The 17,944-nt window shown below is 52.8% G+C and overlaps 7 protein-coding genes across 7 annotated transcripts; 5 read left to right on the forward strand and 2 right to left on the reverse strand.

The window, feature by feature from the left end:
• Positions 1–2,087: 2,087 nt before the first annotated feature.
• TRIVIDRAFT_67193 (uncharacterized protein) lies at positions 2,088–4,186 on the forward strand (the record flags this gene model as incomplete). Its single annotated transcript, XM_014096700.1, has 5 exons — positions 2,088–2,226; positions 2,428–2,477; positions 2,628–2,892; positions 3,039–3,651; positions 3,793–4,186. The coding sequence occupies 5 exons, from the start codon at positions 2,088–2,090 to the stop codon at positions 4,184–4,186; spliced, it is 1,461 nt and encodes a 486-aa protein (XP_013952175.1).
• Positions 4,187–5,994: 1,808 nt separating this feature from the next.
• Positions 5,995–8,245, forward strand: TRIVIDRAFT_213982 (uncharacterized protein; the record flags this gene model as incomplete). Its single annotated transcript, XM_014096701.1, has 6 exons — positions 5,995–6,020; positions 6,088–6,225; positions 6,313–6,410; positions 6,471–7,285; positions 7,407–7,891; positions 8,030–8,245. The coding sequence occupies 5 exons, from the start codon at positions 5,995–5,997 to the stop codon at positions 7,470–7,472; spliced, it is 1,143 nt and encodes a 380-aa protein (XP_013952176.1).
• Positions 7,346–9,408, forward strand: TRIVIDRAFT_89121 (glycosyltransferase family 58 protein; the record flags this gene model as incomplete). The annotated part of the gene is made up of 3 exons (XM_014096702.1): positions 7,346–7,891; positions 8,030–8,274; positions 8,341–9,408. 3 exons carry the CDS (start codon positions 7,765–7,767, stop codon positions 9,226–9,228), a joined length of 1,260 nt encoding a protein of 419 aa, XP_013952177.1.
• A 28-nt stretch (positions 9,409–9,436) lies between these two features.
• TRIVIDRAFT_19740 (uncharacterized protein) lies at positions 9,437–9,751 on the reverse strand (the record flags this gene model as incomplete). The annotated part of the gene is made up of 1 exon (XM_014096703.1): positions 9,437–9,751. A coding segment is annotated over one exon (315 nt), but the record flags the coding sequence as incomplete, so codon positions are not given.
• A 928-nt stretch (positions 9,752–10,679) lies between these two features.
• Positions 10,680–12,416, forward strand: TRIVIDRAFT_76464 (uncharacterized protein; the record flags this gene model as incomplete). The annotated part of the gene is made up of 2 exons (XM_014096704.1): positions 10,680–11,150; positions 11,208–12,416. The coding sequence occupies 2 exons, from the start codon at positions 10,765–10,767 to the stop codon at positions 12,295–12,297; spliced, it is 1,476 nt and encodes a 491-aa protein (XP_013952179.1).
• A 200-nt stretch (positions 12,417–12,616) lies between these two features.
• Positions 12,617–13,498, reverse strand: TRIVIDRAFT_44687 (uncharacterized protein; the record flags this gene model as incomplete). The annotated part of the gene is made up of 3 exons (XM_014096705.1): positions 12,617–12,750; positions 12,813–12,955; positions 13,017–13,498. The coding sequence occupies 3 exons, from the start codon at positions 13,496–13,498 to the stop codon at positions 12,617–12,619; spliced, it is 759 nt and encodes a 252-aa protein (XP_013952180.1).
• Positions 13,499–14,330: 832 nt separating this feature from the next.
• Positions 14,331–15,942, forward strand: TRIVIDRAFT_182662 (uncharacterized protein; the record flags this gene model as incomplete). The annotated part of the gene is made up of 1 exon (XM_014096706.1): positions 14,331–15,942. One exon carries the CDS (start codon positions 14,668–14,670, stop codon positions 15,940–15,942), a length of 1,275 nt encoding a protein of 424 aa, XP_013952181.1.
• Positions 15,943–17,944: the final 2,002 nt, after the last annotated feature.

Below are 17,944 nucleotides of genomic sequence, written 5' to 3' on the forward strand. Positions count from 1 at the left end.
TTATTCCCATATTGCCATAGGACAGCACAGCACTCTAGGCACCAAAGGAGCTACCTAATAAAGATACTGTGCTGTACTGTACCTAGTAGTACTAGCACCTTTGGCAAGGATGTACATGTACATGCCGTTCTGCAGCGCCAAGTCGGCAATGACTGGCGGACAATTGGCCTCGACTGTACTGCTACTGCAAGAGCGGTACAAGTACGTGCAGCGCTGCAATCACAGCGAAGCGATACCAGGCCACGAGCTCACTAAAGCAACTCGACCAGACTTGCTTCATGCACTGCACGACATGGACCTTCAATAGGTAGGATGGGCCAGACTCTCAACGATGTTACAAGTACCTCCTGTAGTGTACCGCATGTACTGTGCTGTACGTGTATACATGTAGGCACCTCTGCATCTGCGCTGCACGTGCTGGGAAGCGGCGGCTAGCTCTGATATGACTGCAGTTGCATACTTGTACGAGAGAGAGAGCGAGCTGCCCTGCCTACTGTACGGTATCTTTATTTTTTTTATTTGTCTTCATCCGGGGTGTTTCTCCGCCCTCGTAATACTTGGACCCGTATTCTCTTAGTGAAGCAGTTTTTGAGTGTCGTTTGCTCCGTACGAAGTACCAGGGCTTGGGACCCAGGGAGGCGGGACTTGTGCTCGGCCTGTCCAGGCCCCTGGGCCGCGACAAAGTGCAAGTGCCTGCACTCGTACGAAGTCTTTGTACCTGTACCTGTATTGATACCAAGACATCCATCCAATAACTCCGGACTCCGTACCCGTACGAGGTACCACTCGCTCTATCAAGAAGTGTCCGGATCATGTGCCAACAGCCAGAAGTAGCGCATCGTATACAGAACAGAAACCACCAGACTGCATATACATGGGCGGAAAGAGAAAACACAGCGGGGGGGCAGGGGTCGGTCAACTGCAGAGCAACATGAATGGAAAAAAGCATTGATCAGGCTCGGCTTGTCCCCTGCTGCTCGTTGAATAGGACCGGACCAGGCCCTGACTCCGTGTCCCCCCTCAATTCCCCTAGAGCCCCAGGGCTTAGAGCCTTAGAGCCTTAGAGGGTCTACAGTGCGGACCGCCAGTCTCTGCCCTACTCGCGCCGTGCTGCTTGTGGCTGAACAGCCTCTGACAGCGCCCAGGCGACTAGAATAGAGCTTACATGCAGTTGCCGGGCTGCCATTGAGTGTGTCAATGCCTCAATGATTGCGTACGCCGATGAGTTGTAAACACCATGCGCCAATAGATAAGGCACAATGTATATATTCATAGCTACATACGTGTACCTGTACGTTGGTTGTGTCTTGGCCTGCCCGCGCTTTTGCTGTGCTGTACTCTGCTGCGCCGTGCTGTCAATACGTTATGGACGCGTCAAGCCAAGTCCTTCAAGTCATTCAAGTCCCGGTACATCCCAGCAGCCAAGGTCGCAGCCGGTTCCTGGCTCCAATCCCCGGTACAGATACATTGCAGTGGCTAATAACAGCCCGGTCATGCCCGGCGGTGGTTTATGAATGGCTCTGGCAAACCGAGCATTTTCTGCCACTAGCATGCATGAGAAATAAAAAAAGGAATCAGATGGCCCATCTCGAACCATTCACAGCGGCCCGCTTAGCAGTAGCAGCGTCTGCGGGAGGTGTCATGGCCAAGTCTCGTGGACGCCTGCTGCCAGTCCAGAGTCTTGCGGCTTGCCACCGCGCAGCCACAATTCGTGTCTGGTGCTCTCCAATCGTCCAAGCCCGGGTTGAGATGTCACTTCATGCTACAGCACATGCTACAGCACATGCAATAGCCCATGCTCCAGCGAGGTGGCCGCTCCAGAGCTATTGATTGATATCGTGATCAATGTACCTGCACCCGTACCTGTACCTGTGCGGGCTGCCATCGACCTCGTGCACGCGGAGGGAGCAGTACTCGTACATGTACATACTGGACATCTCCTCGGGGAAACGGCAGCTCCTTACTCCGAGTTCCGCGCAAGTCTCACGACGCCTTGATGCTGCCTCATATTGCCTTGCCTCCATCTTCCAGCCCCCTTCAGCACCTCCAGCACACCCTTACGATCCCGTGCGCGGCCGTGGCGAGCAATGGCTGGGATTTGCTGCCATTCGCTGCAATTTGCTTTGCTCGGCGCCGCGCTCTCTCATTTCGAGGGCCTAGAGCTGGAGCTAGCGAGCGAAACAGGTGACGAAGGCCGCACTTCTCGTCCCGCTATTCGCTCCGCTTGTGAGACTTGACATTGCTTCTCCCGATCCCTAGGTGAGACATGTTCTTCTCTAGTCGGGATCCACCATTCTTGGGTGGCTTGACTGACGTTTAGACGAACAGGTACCCTCCGTCCGGGTGGAGTCGCCAGTACGGAGTACACACAATAGCCCGATCTCGACGCCATCCCGATCACTAAGACGCCTTGATTCGAACAGACAGGGACTGGATGCATCGCCGCACAGACGGGCATGTACTCGTACATAGTACATGTACGTGTACAAGTATTGGAGCAAGCCGCCCTCGACGACTAATCACTCGGCTGACCATCGCCGGCTGATTCCATAGACTGGCCATGGGAGATGGAAGAGGGAAGGGGAAGAAAAAAAAAAGGGACTCTAATACTCTAAACCACTCAACAGGGGGCGTCAACCCGAATGCCACTTGCTGATGCAAAAGTGAGCTACCTGTCAGTCCAGCAAGCACTATCTTGGTACAAGCAAAACCTCGACGCCGCAATGGAGCAAGCCCCAGCCTTTTGTTACGGCCGACCCCATGCGCAAAGCCGGTGGTCCGCCGACAGCGCTTCTCCAGTTGGTCTCTGTCCACGACAAACGATCCATTTGCGTCTCGGTCGCTGTCTAGGTGCCCATTGTGGCTCTTGTGTGCGCTACGGCATGACTACATGTGCGTGCATAGGAGAAATGTTGCGAGATGCCCAGTCTGTCTGTTGCTCATGCGCGTGCCTTCGTATCACTGAGGAACCATGAATTGCCCCCGCAGTAGACTTCGTATTCGTCAGATGGCTGCTGATACCTGCGATACCGAGACAGCTACCCGAGGCTACGTGAAAACGAGGAAGCCATTGCAGTCAATGGCAAGGCAAGACAGGAGAAGCAAGCAAGTGCTGATTGTCCCGGACGAGCATGTCTTCGATCCCTTTCTGACCACCATCCTGTCTCCGTACCTTGCATGTACTCGCCGTTGGGCAAACGGAGTCGCCCAGCGGTTGAATATACCCGCGACAGCAAGCCCCACGCTAGGAGCCCGCTCATCAGCTACGAGTAGGGTCAAGGGAAAAGGGAAAAACAGGCTTGACAGGGTTGCGTCCGTGGCTGTACAGTGTGTCATCCAACTCCCACAGGCGCCTGCATTATCAGCGTTAAGGGCATGCTTCCTTTTTCGACAGGGATGCCGCTCTTGCTCCCTGCTGCGATTCGATCCCTTGGAGGTCTTTGCGTCATGGCCTGGCAACCCAGGCAGATCAGCCACTCAGACTTGCAAAACCTCGCGAGCCTTGCAACCTTGCAACCCAAGCCAGCTCATCGACGGTCAATCTCTGAGCCTAGAGATTGGAACCGGCCGAAGAGACGTCATCGTGGCCAAGTTTGGCCTTGGAAGAGAGCTCGCCAAAGCAGGCTGCGCGAATGCTGCAGTGCAGTACATGTACGCTCGACTTACAGGCTCGTGCTAGTGGCATCTGTGTGCGTCTTGTTTGCTTTCTCGAACTTGGTCCGTCTCGCTTGTAGTGGGCTCAAGTCGACATCTGGCTTGGTCGGCTTGAACATCATCTACCCTCTTTGGCAGAAAGGCACATGTACTTCTACCCGACGCCGTGTTGGCTCTGGAGCCTCGCCCGAAATCCCAATTTGCAGGCGACAAGTCATCGCTGCATTGGTACTGTGACCTCCCATTGCATTGCTCCGTGCTGTGCTACGACACGTTGGACATGCCCGCCTGTGTCATGCTGTGCCTGGTGGGTGACAAGGCCTGCCGCGTCTTTCTACGCGCCGTCTTCTTTGCGCATTCCTTCGAGCTCGGGGTTCTCCAAAGCCCCCATGGCCTTTCGACTTTGCCAGCAACATTGTATCAGGACGAATCCCCATCCGATCAGAGCAGCTTTTCGCTGGCCAGCACAACGCCCGCTTCGGATAAGCATCATGCAAGCAACCTAACCAAGATACTCTCCGCCAATCCTTGAAAGGCCGGGCCGAGCATTCACAGTACGAGATGCTACGGCAGTTCGGGAAGATGGCCAGTGCCACCGCAAGTGGCCGCGAATGCAACGGCCCCCGTCATCTCAACGTCGTGCAACCAGTGAACAGCCAGGCGGGAGATTTGCCAACCCCCAAGGATTTGCCAACTGGACTGGTGGTACATGCACCTCCTGTTGCCCACAACCACCACAGAGTATACACAAGTACCTCACTATACGCATCCCGATATGGCCGTGTCCCATTGCCATTTGTTATTAACGCACCACACGCAGGTACGAGTACGTCGTACAAGCTGCGGTGATGAAATGTCTCTCGCCTCTTTTGGTGTCCTTGGCACTAATGGGGACAGCCGTGAACAGCAAACAATGGGAATATCAGGCGAGTAGCATTCTATCTGCATGCTCCCTACACGTTATGTTGGGACAAAAAAAATCTGTCTGGCAACCCTCCGGGCGGATGATAGCTGACCACGTGGACGGGATGGGACATTTCATTAGGGCCCGACTTAATCTCAACTGTGTGTGCGTGTGTGTGTGTCGACGACGCCACATCAACCAGCAGCTGGGCTAAGGTCCGTCTGCAGCACAGATGAGACGAGGGGGGAGAGCATTGGTGATTCATCATCCAGACTAGACCTCCCCCTTTTTGGACTCGTTTCGTTGGTGGCAAGTTTGATTCCGACAGAAGACCACTTCTTGCAGATGTGTGTTGAGCTGCATCCATGATTTGCCAAGTACTTGTACGAATGCCGTGCTTCGTAGACGTAATTAACTCTACAGCTTTTGGTAACTTGTGAAACAGTCTGATTTCTTGAAGGGGCCTTGTCCTACCCCCACTCTCAATGCAGTTCTTTCCATTGGTCCACAGCGAAGAATCCATAACCCAGCAATTCTAGTGTAGCTGCAACGCCCTCTTGTTTTCCGTGTTCGCATTACCACAAAGCTGAATTGTCAAATGAAAGGCTGCTCTTTAAAATTAAAAAAAGCCTTGGTGAGATTGGATGTCAGAATAATCGCCGTGGCAACGTCATCTGTGCGAGAATTGGCCACTGCTCAGTGTTTGGGAACCAACAGTGTTCTCAACAATCTTGGGGCTCTTGCTAAGCCATCACCCACGGCGCTCGGCAACTGGACAGGGCGATATTTTCTCATTAATCTATGCAGCTGGGAACCTGGCTCTTTATTTGTTCTAGCACCAGGTCGGATGTCTGGAGGGAGCTTCCGGAGTGAGACCCAACAACTGATCCTGGCAGGATCCTTGGCCGCGGAACAGCTGGAACAAAAAGTCTTGCTAAACTAGTTGCGACAACACATCGATGGAATCTTATCTCTTTTTTTTTTTTAGATTCACTAACGGTAAGTGGACAGACATGGCATTGACGTCCTCGCAGTCTGCTTACACGCCAAAAAAACTCCCGCGCGGTATTATTCTATCCTGGTTCCATCCGAGCTCGCTGCCTTATCTAAGCATTCCACCATCGTTGAAGAATCGGCACTTGAAGGCTCGTCTAATTGCTCTTCAATTCTTGACGTAAAAGTTATCCAACATGTATGCTAAATGCTCCCAATGACTAAATAAACGGTGGTTCGATTGAATGCGGGGAGAGATCCGCTGGAGTCACGCCGACTCCGCAATCGCAACTCGACGACTCCATAACGTTATCAGTGCGCTTATATGTGAATCTCTTTACCGTGAGACACGCGATATATCAGAGCTCATGATTGCTCACGGATAGAATTGCCATTCTGATTTAATTGTTCAATTCTTACTCATTGCGATATTCCCAAACACAATGGTGAATGTAATCGTCGTTGCAGGGTGAGACTTGGAGCCTCAACTAATGTATTCCATGCGTGCATACATTGACAAAGATATTTTGCTACAGAGCTGGCGTAAGCGGTCTCACTTCTGCGCTTCTCCTTTCGAGGAGCAAGGCCAACAAGGTCACCGTGGTTGCAAAGCACATGCCCGGCGATTATGACATTGAATATGCCTCACCTTGGGCTGGAGCAAATGTGTTGCCGTGAGTGTGATCCTATGTCATGCTACGATTCTATTCCCCATCGTCAACATGTACAATTTGGATGATGAATTAACCCATTGCAAATAGAATGGCAGAAGATGAGAATAGTAGATGGGAGCGCCGCACTTGGCCAGAGCTGAAGCGCTTGACGGAAGAAGTTCCTGAAGCGGGAATTCACTTCCAGAGTAATGATTTCTATCTTTCCTTGTGTCCCATATTCACTGCTAATGATGTATCGTTTATAGAGGCCCGTGTTTATAGAAGACTAAAGGATGAGGCAGCTCCTGGCTACCATCCAGCCGATCCACTCTTCTCGGCAAACCCCTGGTATAAATCAGTGCTCCCTGATTATCGTGAACTGAACCAGGATGAAGTCATTCCGGGTCACGACTCTGGATGCGAGTTCATGAGCGTGTGCATCAACACGGCCGTCTACCTCCCGTGGCTCGTCGGCCAGTGCCTCAAGAACGGCGTCGTGTTCAAAAGAGTCGTCTTGACGAGCATTCGCGAAGCAAAGACGCTGAGTCACACTGGCCAGCCAGCAAACATCATCATCAATGCCACCGCCTTGGGATCACTCAAGCTTGGAGGCGTCGAGGATACAACTATGACTCCTGCTCGTGGACAAGTCGTTGTTGTGCGGAATGAGCACCATCCCATGGTTGCCACGTCGGGAACGGACGACAGCTCTACGGAGATGACTTACATCATGCAGAGAGCTGCAGGCGGAGGCACCATCCTCGGCGGAACGTACGACCTGGGTAACTGGGAATCTATCCCGGATCCAAACATTGCGATACGCATCATGAAGAGAGCTGTGCAAACTGCACCGGGACTTACAGGAGGAAAGGGTATCGAAGGGTTGAGCGTCATTAGACATGGCGTGGGCCTGCGACCGTACAGGAAGAATGGAGTGAGGATTGAAGAGGAGATTCTAGATGAGCAGACTTCTATTGTGCATAATTATGGGCATGCAGGATGGGGATATCAGGGCTCGTATGGGTGTGGAGAGAGGGTTGTTGAGCTGGTGAATGAGATTCGGAAGAGGAAGGGCGAGGATGTGAGTGGTGAGGCCAAGGTGTTTTCATGGGATTAATTAATTATTGCCCATTATTTTCTTCAATGCAATAATCTGGCATTTTTCTTTTTAATTTTATACAAATAAATATACATGAGTCCAGCAATCAAGACATGATTTACTCTTACACGACCTGTCATTCCATCTCTCCATCTCATTGAAGCAGTGAGGCAGATAAGCGGGTCTATGCACTTGCCGGGGCGCCTCTCACCCTTGTCCCAGCAAAAAAGGCTCCACGTTGCATATAACGAGCTACGAAAAAGCTCCTCTAACAAGGCCGTTTCACGTGTATTTCGACAAAAAAACGACATGCCCCTTTAAATCAACAAGCCTCGGAACTGGAAATTTTCAAAGAAAGAAAGAGATTTCTTTCTAACTCATCGCTCTCTTTTCACTCGGTGGAATCGAAAAGGTTGGGAATAGAAAGAGAGAGGGAGCTGCTTCACCAAAAACGGCGCTCAATGGCCTCTCTCATCAAGTTCGCCTCTGACGTCGCCAATGGCCGCCATGCGCTGTCGAAATTCATTCCGATGGGCCTTTGGCTCGCAGACGCCGTGCTGTGCGGTCTGATTATCTGGAAAGTGCCCTGTTAGTCGACACTGTACGGTCCCTTTGGAGAAAAACGAGAGAGAGAAAGAGAGAGAGAGAGAAAAGGCGGAAATGTTTTTCATCAAAAAGAACCCAGGCTAACGAGTGGAAACCTTTGTTACTTTTTCACCCTTTTAGATACGGAAATCGATTGGGTTGCCTACATGGAGCAGATCACGCAGTTTGTTCACGGGGAGCGAGATTATCCCAAGATGGAGGGCGGCACGGGGCCGTTGGTGTATCCCGCGGCTCATGTGTATATTTACACGGGTCTCTATTATCTGACCAACAAGGGCACGGATATCTTGTTGGCGCAGCAGCTCTTTGCCGTTTTGTACATGGCTACGCTGGGGGTGGTGATGCTGTGCTATTGGAAGGCCAAGGTGAGCTTCATTGATGATGAATTTGTAGTGAAACCAGCCACTAAAAGTGATGCCCGTTCATGACAGGTTCCCCCGTACATCTTCCCGCTTTTGATTCTTTCAAAGCGACTTCACAGTGTCTTTGTCTTGAGATGCTTCAACGACTGTTTTGCGGCATTCTTCTTGTGGCTGTCAATCTTCTTCTTCCAGAGGAGAGTCTGGACCCTTGGTGCTATTGCGTATACCATCGGTCTGGGCGTCAAAATGTCACTGCTGCTTGTTCTTCCCGCCGTCGTCATTGTCCTATTCCTGGGTCGCGGATTTAAAGGAGCGTTGCGGCTACTGTGGCTTATGGTGCAGGTTCAGCTGCTCCTTGCTATTCCATTCATCACAACAAACTGGAAAGGCTATCTTGGCCGAGCATTCGAGCTATCGAGGCAGTTCAAGTTTGAATGGACAGTCAATTGGCGCATGCTGGGCGAGGAATTGTTCCTTAGCCGGGGCTTCTCTATCACGCTACTGGCATTCCACGCCTTGTTCCTCCTAATCTTCATCCTAGGCCGGTGGTTGAGGATTAAGGAACGATCCTTTTTAGGAATGATTCCCTACGTTCTCCGGTTCACGTCACCTTTTACAGAGCATGAAGAGGCCAGCATCTCCCACAGAGTCGTCACGCCCGAGTACATCATGTCTGCGATGTTGTCGGCCAATGTGGTTGGGCTCCTGTTTGCCAGGTCTCTGCATTACCAGTTTTATGCGTACCTGGCATGGGCAACTCCCTTCCTCCTGTGGACGGCCTCTCCGAATCTTCTTGTCGTGGTCCCGCTGTGGGCGGCGCAGGAATGGGCTTGGAATGTGTTCCCCAGCACTCCTCTTAGCTCCAACGTCGTGGTGAGCGTGCTGGCCGTGACGGTTGCCATGGCGTTTGTAGGTTCGAACCCGCAGCGTGGCGCTCCGAAGCCAAAGCAGCTATAGTGGTGGTGTAGCTAGACGACTGTATTGTTGCGAGCAAAAGCTTCGTCTCATTCTTCCTCTTCTTCCTCGTCGTCGCTGGGTGGCATCCTTCCTACGTTGGAGTCGCTCTCCTCGTCGCTGAGATCCTGAACCGCCTTTACGAATTCCTTAGGCCTAGAGCATATCGTTTAATACATGTATAGATATAGAGACTGGGAAGATGCAAATCATACCAATACGGCTGCTTTCGCCAGAGTTTCTCGTCGCGCACGACATTGATGATTTCTCCAATTGCCCTGCTGTCCTGAGTTCCCACCGGATAACCCTCAGCCAGGACGTATCCGCCGCGCTTGATCCATATGGTGTTGCGGAATCGTTGGGCGAGCTCGAGGATGACCTGCTTCTTGTTTGGCATCTCGCAGGTGTACAGATTGTTTCCCTCGGGCTTCACGACGCGCACGATGACTTGGGTTGGTTCCAGGGCATCTGGCGGTGACAGCGCCTCTTGCGCAGCAGCGAGGACGTTTCGCTTCGGACGGCCCATGGCTTCGATTTCGGCGGTTGAGTTGATGCTATCACGAAAAATAAAATTAAAAATATAAGATAAAAAATAAACTGGTGGATGGGAATAAACCGGGGCTTGGATGGAGGGGCAGCTGTATCGATAGACGACATTTCCCCGATAAGGAAAAAAACTCCAATCCCTTTGATACCCGCCGCGGTATTTCCCCATTGGGCGAGACCGCTTCAGGGTCCATAGCTGAATAACTGGGACTAGAAGCTACTCCGTATTATTATCACATAGGTATCGGATCGGATCAAGGCGAGAGAGTCTAGACGCCCCAATGGGAGAAATGCCGGAGAATTGGCTTCACGGCAGAGAATACAATGGATTTCTAATCTCCTGTTTAGGCATTTTGGCGTTCACCAGCTGAGTTTGACTCACAAAGGGATCGAGCTAATGGGCCGCAGGATGGCTGCCACAGCACCGCCAATCTCGTCGAAATCACGTACACCCTCACCTTCAAGCCACCCGTGGTCGGGACAGCGGTCGAGTCTCGGTGGAGCGGACATGAGCCACTAGCAGCGCCGTGTGAAGAGATAATCGAGCAGCTTTCTCACATGCGGGCCACGGCTCGCTTGCCGGCTCACGGAGGGCCGCAGCCGATATCGTCGGACCCGCAATAGAAGCTCTTTTACTTACGGTGTTATTACTTGACCACAATGCCGTAAAGGGCCCCCAAACTCCGGCACGATGGCTTGTCCAGCATGGATTCCCGTTGGCTCACCGGGCCGTAATTGGGCATTCCACTAGCAGAGCTTATCGGTCCACGAGACCTGTGGAAAATTGGGCCGTGGCAGCTTTGTTTACGGGATGTGGTGAGTGTCTGAGCTGGACAGCTTATGTATATAGATGGCCTGACCAAGCTGTGCTGAGCTTGCTGGAGCTCACCTGGGCATCCAAAGCTAGTCTTTTTTCCCAAAGTAATTTCATTAGCAATTATTCAAGCATATAACTAACTCAATTGCTGTCGATTGGTGACGGCATCTCCCACCATGGACGCAATCCTCCTGCGAAACCTCGTGGAGATCCAATCCGGCCCCTCTCCCGACGAGGCAACCCGGCCACTCACAGCCCCGGAAAAGACGTACCAGAGAACTTATTCTGGAGGCTCATACCAGGAAGAACCTGTCAGCGTGCGAAATGCAGCTCCTCGTACTGATGGGTTTGCCTCTGGTGTAGTTACTCCACGGACTGAGGATACCGACCTTGAGAGAAGCCGTCCGGCCAGTCCGGTTCTTGAGGTTGATGCCGTGGAGGTGATTCCCAGCGCATGGGAGCCGTACATGAATCGCTTCAGACTTCTATCTGTTTGTCTGGCCAACTTTGGCAATGCCTTGAGCGACAGCTCTGCCGGTGCTCTGATTCCTTACATGGAAAAGTAAGCCATCTTATATGAAAAGCCATGAAGAAACAAAAGACTAACAAGACGACAAAGACACTATGACATTGGCTACGCCATCGTATCCCTCATCTTCGTCGGCCAAGCCCTAGGCTTCGTCTTCGCCGCCGTCTTCCTCGACGCCCTGCGCGCGAAACTCGGCCGCGCAAGACTCCTCGGCCTCGGCCAGATGCTCATGGCATGCGCCTACATCCCGCTCGTCGCCGCCGCCCCCTTTGGAGTCGTCGTCGCGGCGTTTTTCTTCGTGGGGCTCGGCATCGCCATCAACGTCGCCATGGGAAACATCTTTTGCGGCAGTCTGCAGAACAGCACTGTCATGTTGGGGCTATTGCATGGGAGTTATGGGATCGGGGGCACGTCGGGCCCCTTGATTGCCACGGCGCTGGTTACGGTGGCGCATACGGCGTGGAATCACTACTATATCTTGACCATGGGAATTAGTTTCATCACCATGGGGCTTTCGGCGTGGGCTTTCTGGCGGTTCGAAAGAGAGCAGAGCCCGGCGGCGCGGGAGAGGGAGGCGAAGCCAGACAACTCAGCCGTCCTGGGCATGCTTGCCGCGGTGAAGCTTCGCATCGTACTTCTTGGATCGACCTTTATCTTCGCCTACCAGGGCGCCGAGGTTTCCATCTCCGGCTGGGTCATCTCCTTCCTCATCAACTCTCGCGGCGGTGACCCTTCATCCGTAGGTTACGTCTCGGCGGGATTCTGGGCCGGCATCACCATCGGCCGCTTCTTCCTCTCGGGCCCGGCCCAGCGCTTCGGCGAAAAGGTCTTCGTCTACGGCCTCGTCGCGGGCGCGCTGGCCTTTCAGATCCTGGTGTGGTTCGTGCCCAACGTCGTGGGCGACGCCGTGGCCGTGAGCATCGTCGGCCTGCTGCTGGGGCCCATCTACCCGTGCTCGGCGGCCGTCTTCATGCGCGGCATGTCTCACCGGGACACGCTGAGCGGGATGGGGGCCATCAGCGCGTTTGGCAGCTTGGGCGGTGCTGTGGCGCCGTTTGTTACGGGGTTGTTGGCGCAGGCGGTTGGGACGTGGGTGCTTCATCCGATTGTGATTTTCCTGTTTATCGTGATGTTGCTGTGCTGGTATGGCATTCCGGCTGAGACAAAGGAGAAGAAGTAATTGTGGAAGGGGGATTTATATGTGTTGGAAAGGGCAGAAAATGGCGTACATGGGCGTGTGTTTATTTCAATGGTCAAGGACAATGCGAGGCAATGAGAAAATATCATAAATAGTATACTATAAACGAGTCTATGCGGCTTGTTCATCTATCCTTCTATAGACAATCTAAGCGATCATTCTTTTTTTATGTCTCCCGAGAAATCTATACCCTCTATAGATGGTATCCAATCAACCTAACCAAACACATATCAACATCCATTGGTTGAAACGGTTATTCAAATGAAAAATTGGAAAGCAAAAAGTCGTTCAAGTCGTAAAGTTAAATGCGGCCCTTGGCCGCGTCCTGGACGGAAATGTTGCCGGCAACAATATCCTTGACCGTCTGGGTGATGCTGGTCCAGTCGTTGAATGTGACAAAGGGGACGTTTTCGTTTTCGCACCAAGTCACCAGATCTATTCAAAAACATTAAAATCAGTATAATGGGCGATGAGAAGTGGAAGAGGTTGAAACAAACCCTTTCCTGCCTTTGCAAAGAGCAAATCGGTTTCCTTGGCGGCAGAGAGATCGGAGACACCGTCGCCGGCGTAGAACATGGTTGGCCGGTTGGGAAGGCTCGAGTATTTGCGGATCTCAATGGACTTGTCGTGGCCATGGATGCTGTACCCTGTTGTTAACACCAGAACGAAGCATGGCTTGCTATCAGATCATATGTCCTCACCTGCCATCGCGGAAGATAATCTCCCAGCCACCAACGTCGTTGAGGCTCTTGCCCTCCCTCGCCCGCACAAAGTTGCTCACAATCTGGATATCCCACCCAGTTCCCAGCAGCTTGTCCAGCAGCGCCCTGATAACAGGCTCCATGCCTCCGCTGAGAATGACAATCGGGATGTTGTTGTCCTGGGCCCAGTTGTAAAAGTCCTTGAAGCCGGGATCGAGCTTGATGTTGGCCAGCAGAATGTCGAGGCACTCGTTATAGGGCGTCGTCACGCTGTCCAGCATCTCGCGGAACGCATCGCGGAAGTTGACTCGGCCGCTGAGCGTGTCGGCGTTGCCCTGCTTGCGCTTCTCGGAGCCGTAGCCCAGATTGTCCGTCATGTAGTCGTTGGAATCGGCGGTTGTGACGGTGCCGTCGAAGTCGGTGAAGAAGATGAACTTGGGGTTCGTGGCCATGGCCGGAATGTCGGTTGCGACGGAGCCCATTTTGGAGGATCTGGGGGTTTGGCAAGGGGATATCGAGAGGTGAAGATGGAGAAGCGAGGAGAGATGGGAAAATCTGGAGGGGCAAAATAGATGGAGGGGTGGTTTTGGCGGCGATAAGATTGGCGGTCTCCGGGGGAAATATGAAGGTGAGAGGGGGATATATAAGACGACAATGGCTTTGACCAAGATGAAGAAGAGAGAAAAAAAAATCAATCAAAAAAGGAGTCTAATAAACACGAATGCAAATCACCATCCCCTGTTGATTTTGATGAAAATCCCGCCTGGCGCAGCGCCGATCTGCCAAGTGCATGTATCCACGTCCGCTATGTGTCGTCATTTCTGGCGGCTTCACCTCGCTGAGATGCCCCGCCACAGTGGTTGAGGGACAGGGGCCGCGAGCCCCGCCGCAGCGCTAGAAGCCCGAAATAGGCCTTCTGGAGTTGGTCGGGCGAGATTTCCATCCATTGATCCATGGATTGAGTTTAATGATGGATCAGATTAGTTGATACCAGCACGACTGTAATTCTTCTAGCAATTCGTTGTATATCAATTGCCAACACGCATTCTCAATTCATCACTCAATTCCATCACAAATAATCAAACTCGGCCACTACTTTTGGCACCCGCATATTCTAGTACTATAGTATAGCCCACTATTAAGCCGCTCACATGCGGTGCCCAGCAATCGGCGCGCGAATTTTTGCGAAGGCGGTCTACACCAAAAACCAGCCGTCGAGATCGGCCCAAAGACCCGGACTCAGCCGGGGAAGCTGTCTGTCTTTTCAAAGGTGGAGGCAACGGGTACATTATCGCTCACGCCTGGGCCTGTAAGCTGGCCACGACCATCAATTGGTAGGGCGGAGGAGCACTGCTTTTTTTCTTTTTCTTATTTTTCTTTTTTCTTTTTTCTCTCTTCATCTTTCCATTGCCTCGACGATTACGGCTTTGGGTGTCAAGGCAAGGGCCCAGACTAAGACAAGCCCAGCCCAGCCCAGCACTTTGTCTGTGTCTCGGCTACGCAGAAAAAAAAAAGAACCTTGAAAGAAAAGAAAATCCCCCTCCAACCACCCCCCCCCCCCCGGAAGCTGCACCGACATCCGGCGGTTCGAGCCCTTGAGAACGAAAGAAACACCGCGGTGCAGAGGCTTCTTGGCCCTGCGCTGGCAGAAATGCAGCCGTTTGGCCGTGCTGTCTGGCGACATGGCAGGATAGGGCTGGAGTTGGCCGCAAGGCCTGCCAACCGCGGCATCACCACAGCCCGATGGCCCTCGACGGCCTGCATGCGCTGCCATGTCCAGACCGTTGCCTTTCCTGTCCGCTTCTACTCTTCTCAGCCTCCCAACGACGCCGACAAACCCCCCGTCCCCCCTCCATCCGCCCCCAAAGCCGACAAACCGGCTGCAGCCGCGAAAAATGCAGCTGCCGAACCCGCCACCCCTTCGTGGTCCCGGCCAAGCTGGCTGGAGCTGCCATCGATATCCGAGGAGCGGCGGAGTGCCTTGAACAAGCAGTTCAGTTCCATCATGGACAATGTTCAGTCAAAGGTCCTCAATGCCTCGCAGAAGCTCAACGAGATCACCGGCTACACTGGCATCGAAGCCATCAAGGTGGAGAATGAACAGCTGGAGATTGGCTTAGCCGAGGCCCAGGCCCGTGTGCGGGCCGCCAGACAGGCATACAAGACGTCAAATAACAAGAGAGCATCTACCCAGCGTGAAGTGACGACGCTGCTTGCCCGCAAGGATACATGGACACCGACGGACCTTGAGCGCTTCACAGAATTGTACCGCACTGACCACGTCTTGGAGGGCGAGGTCGTCACGGCACAGGAAACTCTGACCGAGGCCGAGTCCGATGAGCAGAAGCTCAGCCAGAAGCTCAGCGCCGGCATCCTAAAACGCTATCATGAAGAGCAGATTTGGAGCGACCGGATCCGAAGGGCCTCGACCTGGGGCACCTGGGGCCTGATGGGCATGAACTTTATCCTCTTCGTGGTGCTCCAGTTTGTTGCCGAGCCCTGGAAGAGGAAAAGGCTGGTCAAGGGCGTCGTGGCAGAGGAGAAGCGAGTCCTGGATGAAGTTCAGACCGAGCTGGCCGTTATCAAGACCAACCTCGACAAGATGGCCGAGGCCGCCGAGGTCGATAGGGTCAAGGCTCGTGAAAAGGAAGCCCAGAAGATCCTCAGCCTGACAAAGATCAGGGAGGCCTGGCAGTCTACCATGTCTGCGGTCTGGATCCGCAGCTTCCAGGATTTGAAGGATCTTCTGTTGCAATGGAAGGCTCTTATAACAGATCTCGAAGTGTGGAGAGCAGGTTTCGAATACCTGATTAGCGAGCGCCAGGTGGACTTGCGTATGCGAGACGCATCCGCCCTGGTGCTGGAGGGCCTCATCACTGGCATATTCATCACATGGCGCATGGGAGCGTTGTTTGGACGTAAATGAAGGAGATGGATAGACATGTATTCTAACGATTCGACTCTTTGATGTAATATAGACACAGTACCATATGGGCCTTGAGGGATATACAAGGAGCTTTAGACACATATAGCGCAGCGGATAGCCGGGCTCGAATTACTATGTACATCTGGGGAGGGCTCTTGTACAACGGAAGGCTGCTATGAGGCCCAAAAAAATGCATTTTCTTACGACACAAAACTTGAAGACTTGGATATTGATGGCGAGGCTGTTTGGTTTATGTGGCGATGAGGCTTGTGGAGGTGCTGGTGCTGGTGATGGCTTTGGTGGCGGTGGCAGAGATTCCGATTCCAAAGTGCTGCTATTACAGTCTGATGGCTAATACTACTAACGAAAAGCAATCAGTGCAATCAACTCTTCCAAAGTTCCTTTTCAAGCCCACCGACGGCACAATAAGCGGCCGCTCAGCCAGCGTGGCCCAAACTTCTCCAGCCACAGCAGCCTCCCGGATCTCGTTGCGAGAATCCGCGGCCGTTGCCTCCACCAAGCACTAACAAAGCAGACTGTATGGCTGAGCAGAGCGCCATGGCAAATGTCAAGGCACCAGACTGCACAAGCCATTCAGCACCAGACACAAGCCCTGCAAAATAACATGGAGCAACGTCATTCCGGTCGGTGTAACCCATGTCCTAGCAAGACGGCCAATACTGGAGACAGGACAGGACAGGACAGGACAATCTAGGACTTTGAAGCTAGAGTTGCTAGGACTTTTTTCTTGGTTTGTGCTTTGGGAAACCGAGCAGGCTTTTGCTTTGCCTTGCTACCATCCCTTATACGCATACGGGAGTCGCACAAGGAAAAAGCTTCGTTCTAATGCAACCCCCCGCCGTTGGAACTGCTGCTCATTCGCTCTCGGGGCTTGTGGTGGAATAAAGTTTGGAGCCGGGCTGGAAGTTGGTTTTCACGAGCCGGAGATCGCCATGGATCTCTTCTTTCTCGGTGAGATCGAATGGATGGATGGATGGGAGGAAGCGTCACGTGGAGCAGCGTGATGGAATGTGGCATTGGCCGGATGGCTTTTTGTTTATACGAGAGGCCGCCTCTGCATTGTGACAGATCAGAGCTGTGAAGATGCTTTGTGCACTGCCAAGCTGCTATTAATGGCATGACGTGGCTGCAGTTGGGTTTCTCTCATGATGGATTCAAGTGTAGGTGCACTTGCTACAGGAGCTGATGGCATCGTATTTGGTGTTTACATGTAAGATAGTTGCATCACGGCCTAGCACTACGTCGGACAATCCGTGAAGACGGTGCCACTCAGCGCCAAATATTTGCCAGAGGGCCCGTGTAATGCCCAACGGGGTGCCATCTCGAGGGCCGTGGCCCCATGTTACGTTGTCCCGGCCGCAATTGTCTCAGACAACATTGGAAGTCTTGTTTCTCGGGTTATGCAGGGTAGGTTGCTGCCGTTAGCTTTGGCCGAGGTGAGGCGACGTTGTGATGTGGAATCACACAACAGGCACGGGTGTGCTTGGTCACTGGTTGGTTGGTAATTACAGGCAGAATGATATTATTATTATTATCTATGGAGGACAAGTGGTTCATCTTACAGTACCTAGGTACAATAGAATACCTCCCTATAAACGTTAATGCCGTTTTCAACGCCTCTCACAGCTGAAAGGGGGCTTCGGCTAGTTTCCCAAACGCTGCGGCCTTAGTCGGCAGAGGTGCACGACGACGATCCAAAGCCCACCTAAGGTAGTTTTCCCCAGTGGAAGAACCACCCCCGGGCGGTGGCTGTAACACAAAGAGTCTCAACGAAGTGTGTAACTCGTACATCCATCGACAGAATCAGCACCGGCTTCGAATGTCAACTTTCAGTTAGTTTAGCTACTAGGTCCTACTGGATGTGTGTGTGTGTGTGCAGTAACCACAGCCGCGTGCCTGCTATAGCAGCAGAGCCCATCAATCGCATCACCGCTGGGCCCGCTGGCTGCCCGTTTAGTGCCCTGCAAAACCACCCGATACT

The sequence above is a fragment of the Trichoderma virens genome, assembly GCF_000170995.1.
Source record: "Trichoderma virens Gv29-8 chromosome Unknown TRIVIscaffold_87, whole genome shotgun sequence".
Taxonomy (NCBI): domain Eukaryota; kingdom Fungi; phylum Ascomycota; class Sordariomycetes; order Hypocreales; family Hypocreaceae; genus Trichoderma; species Trichoderma virens.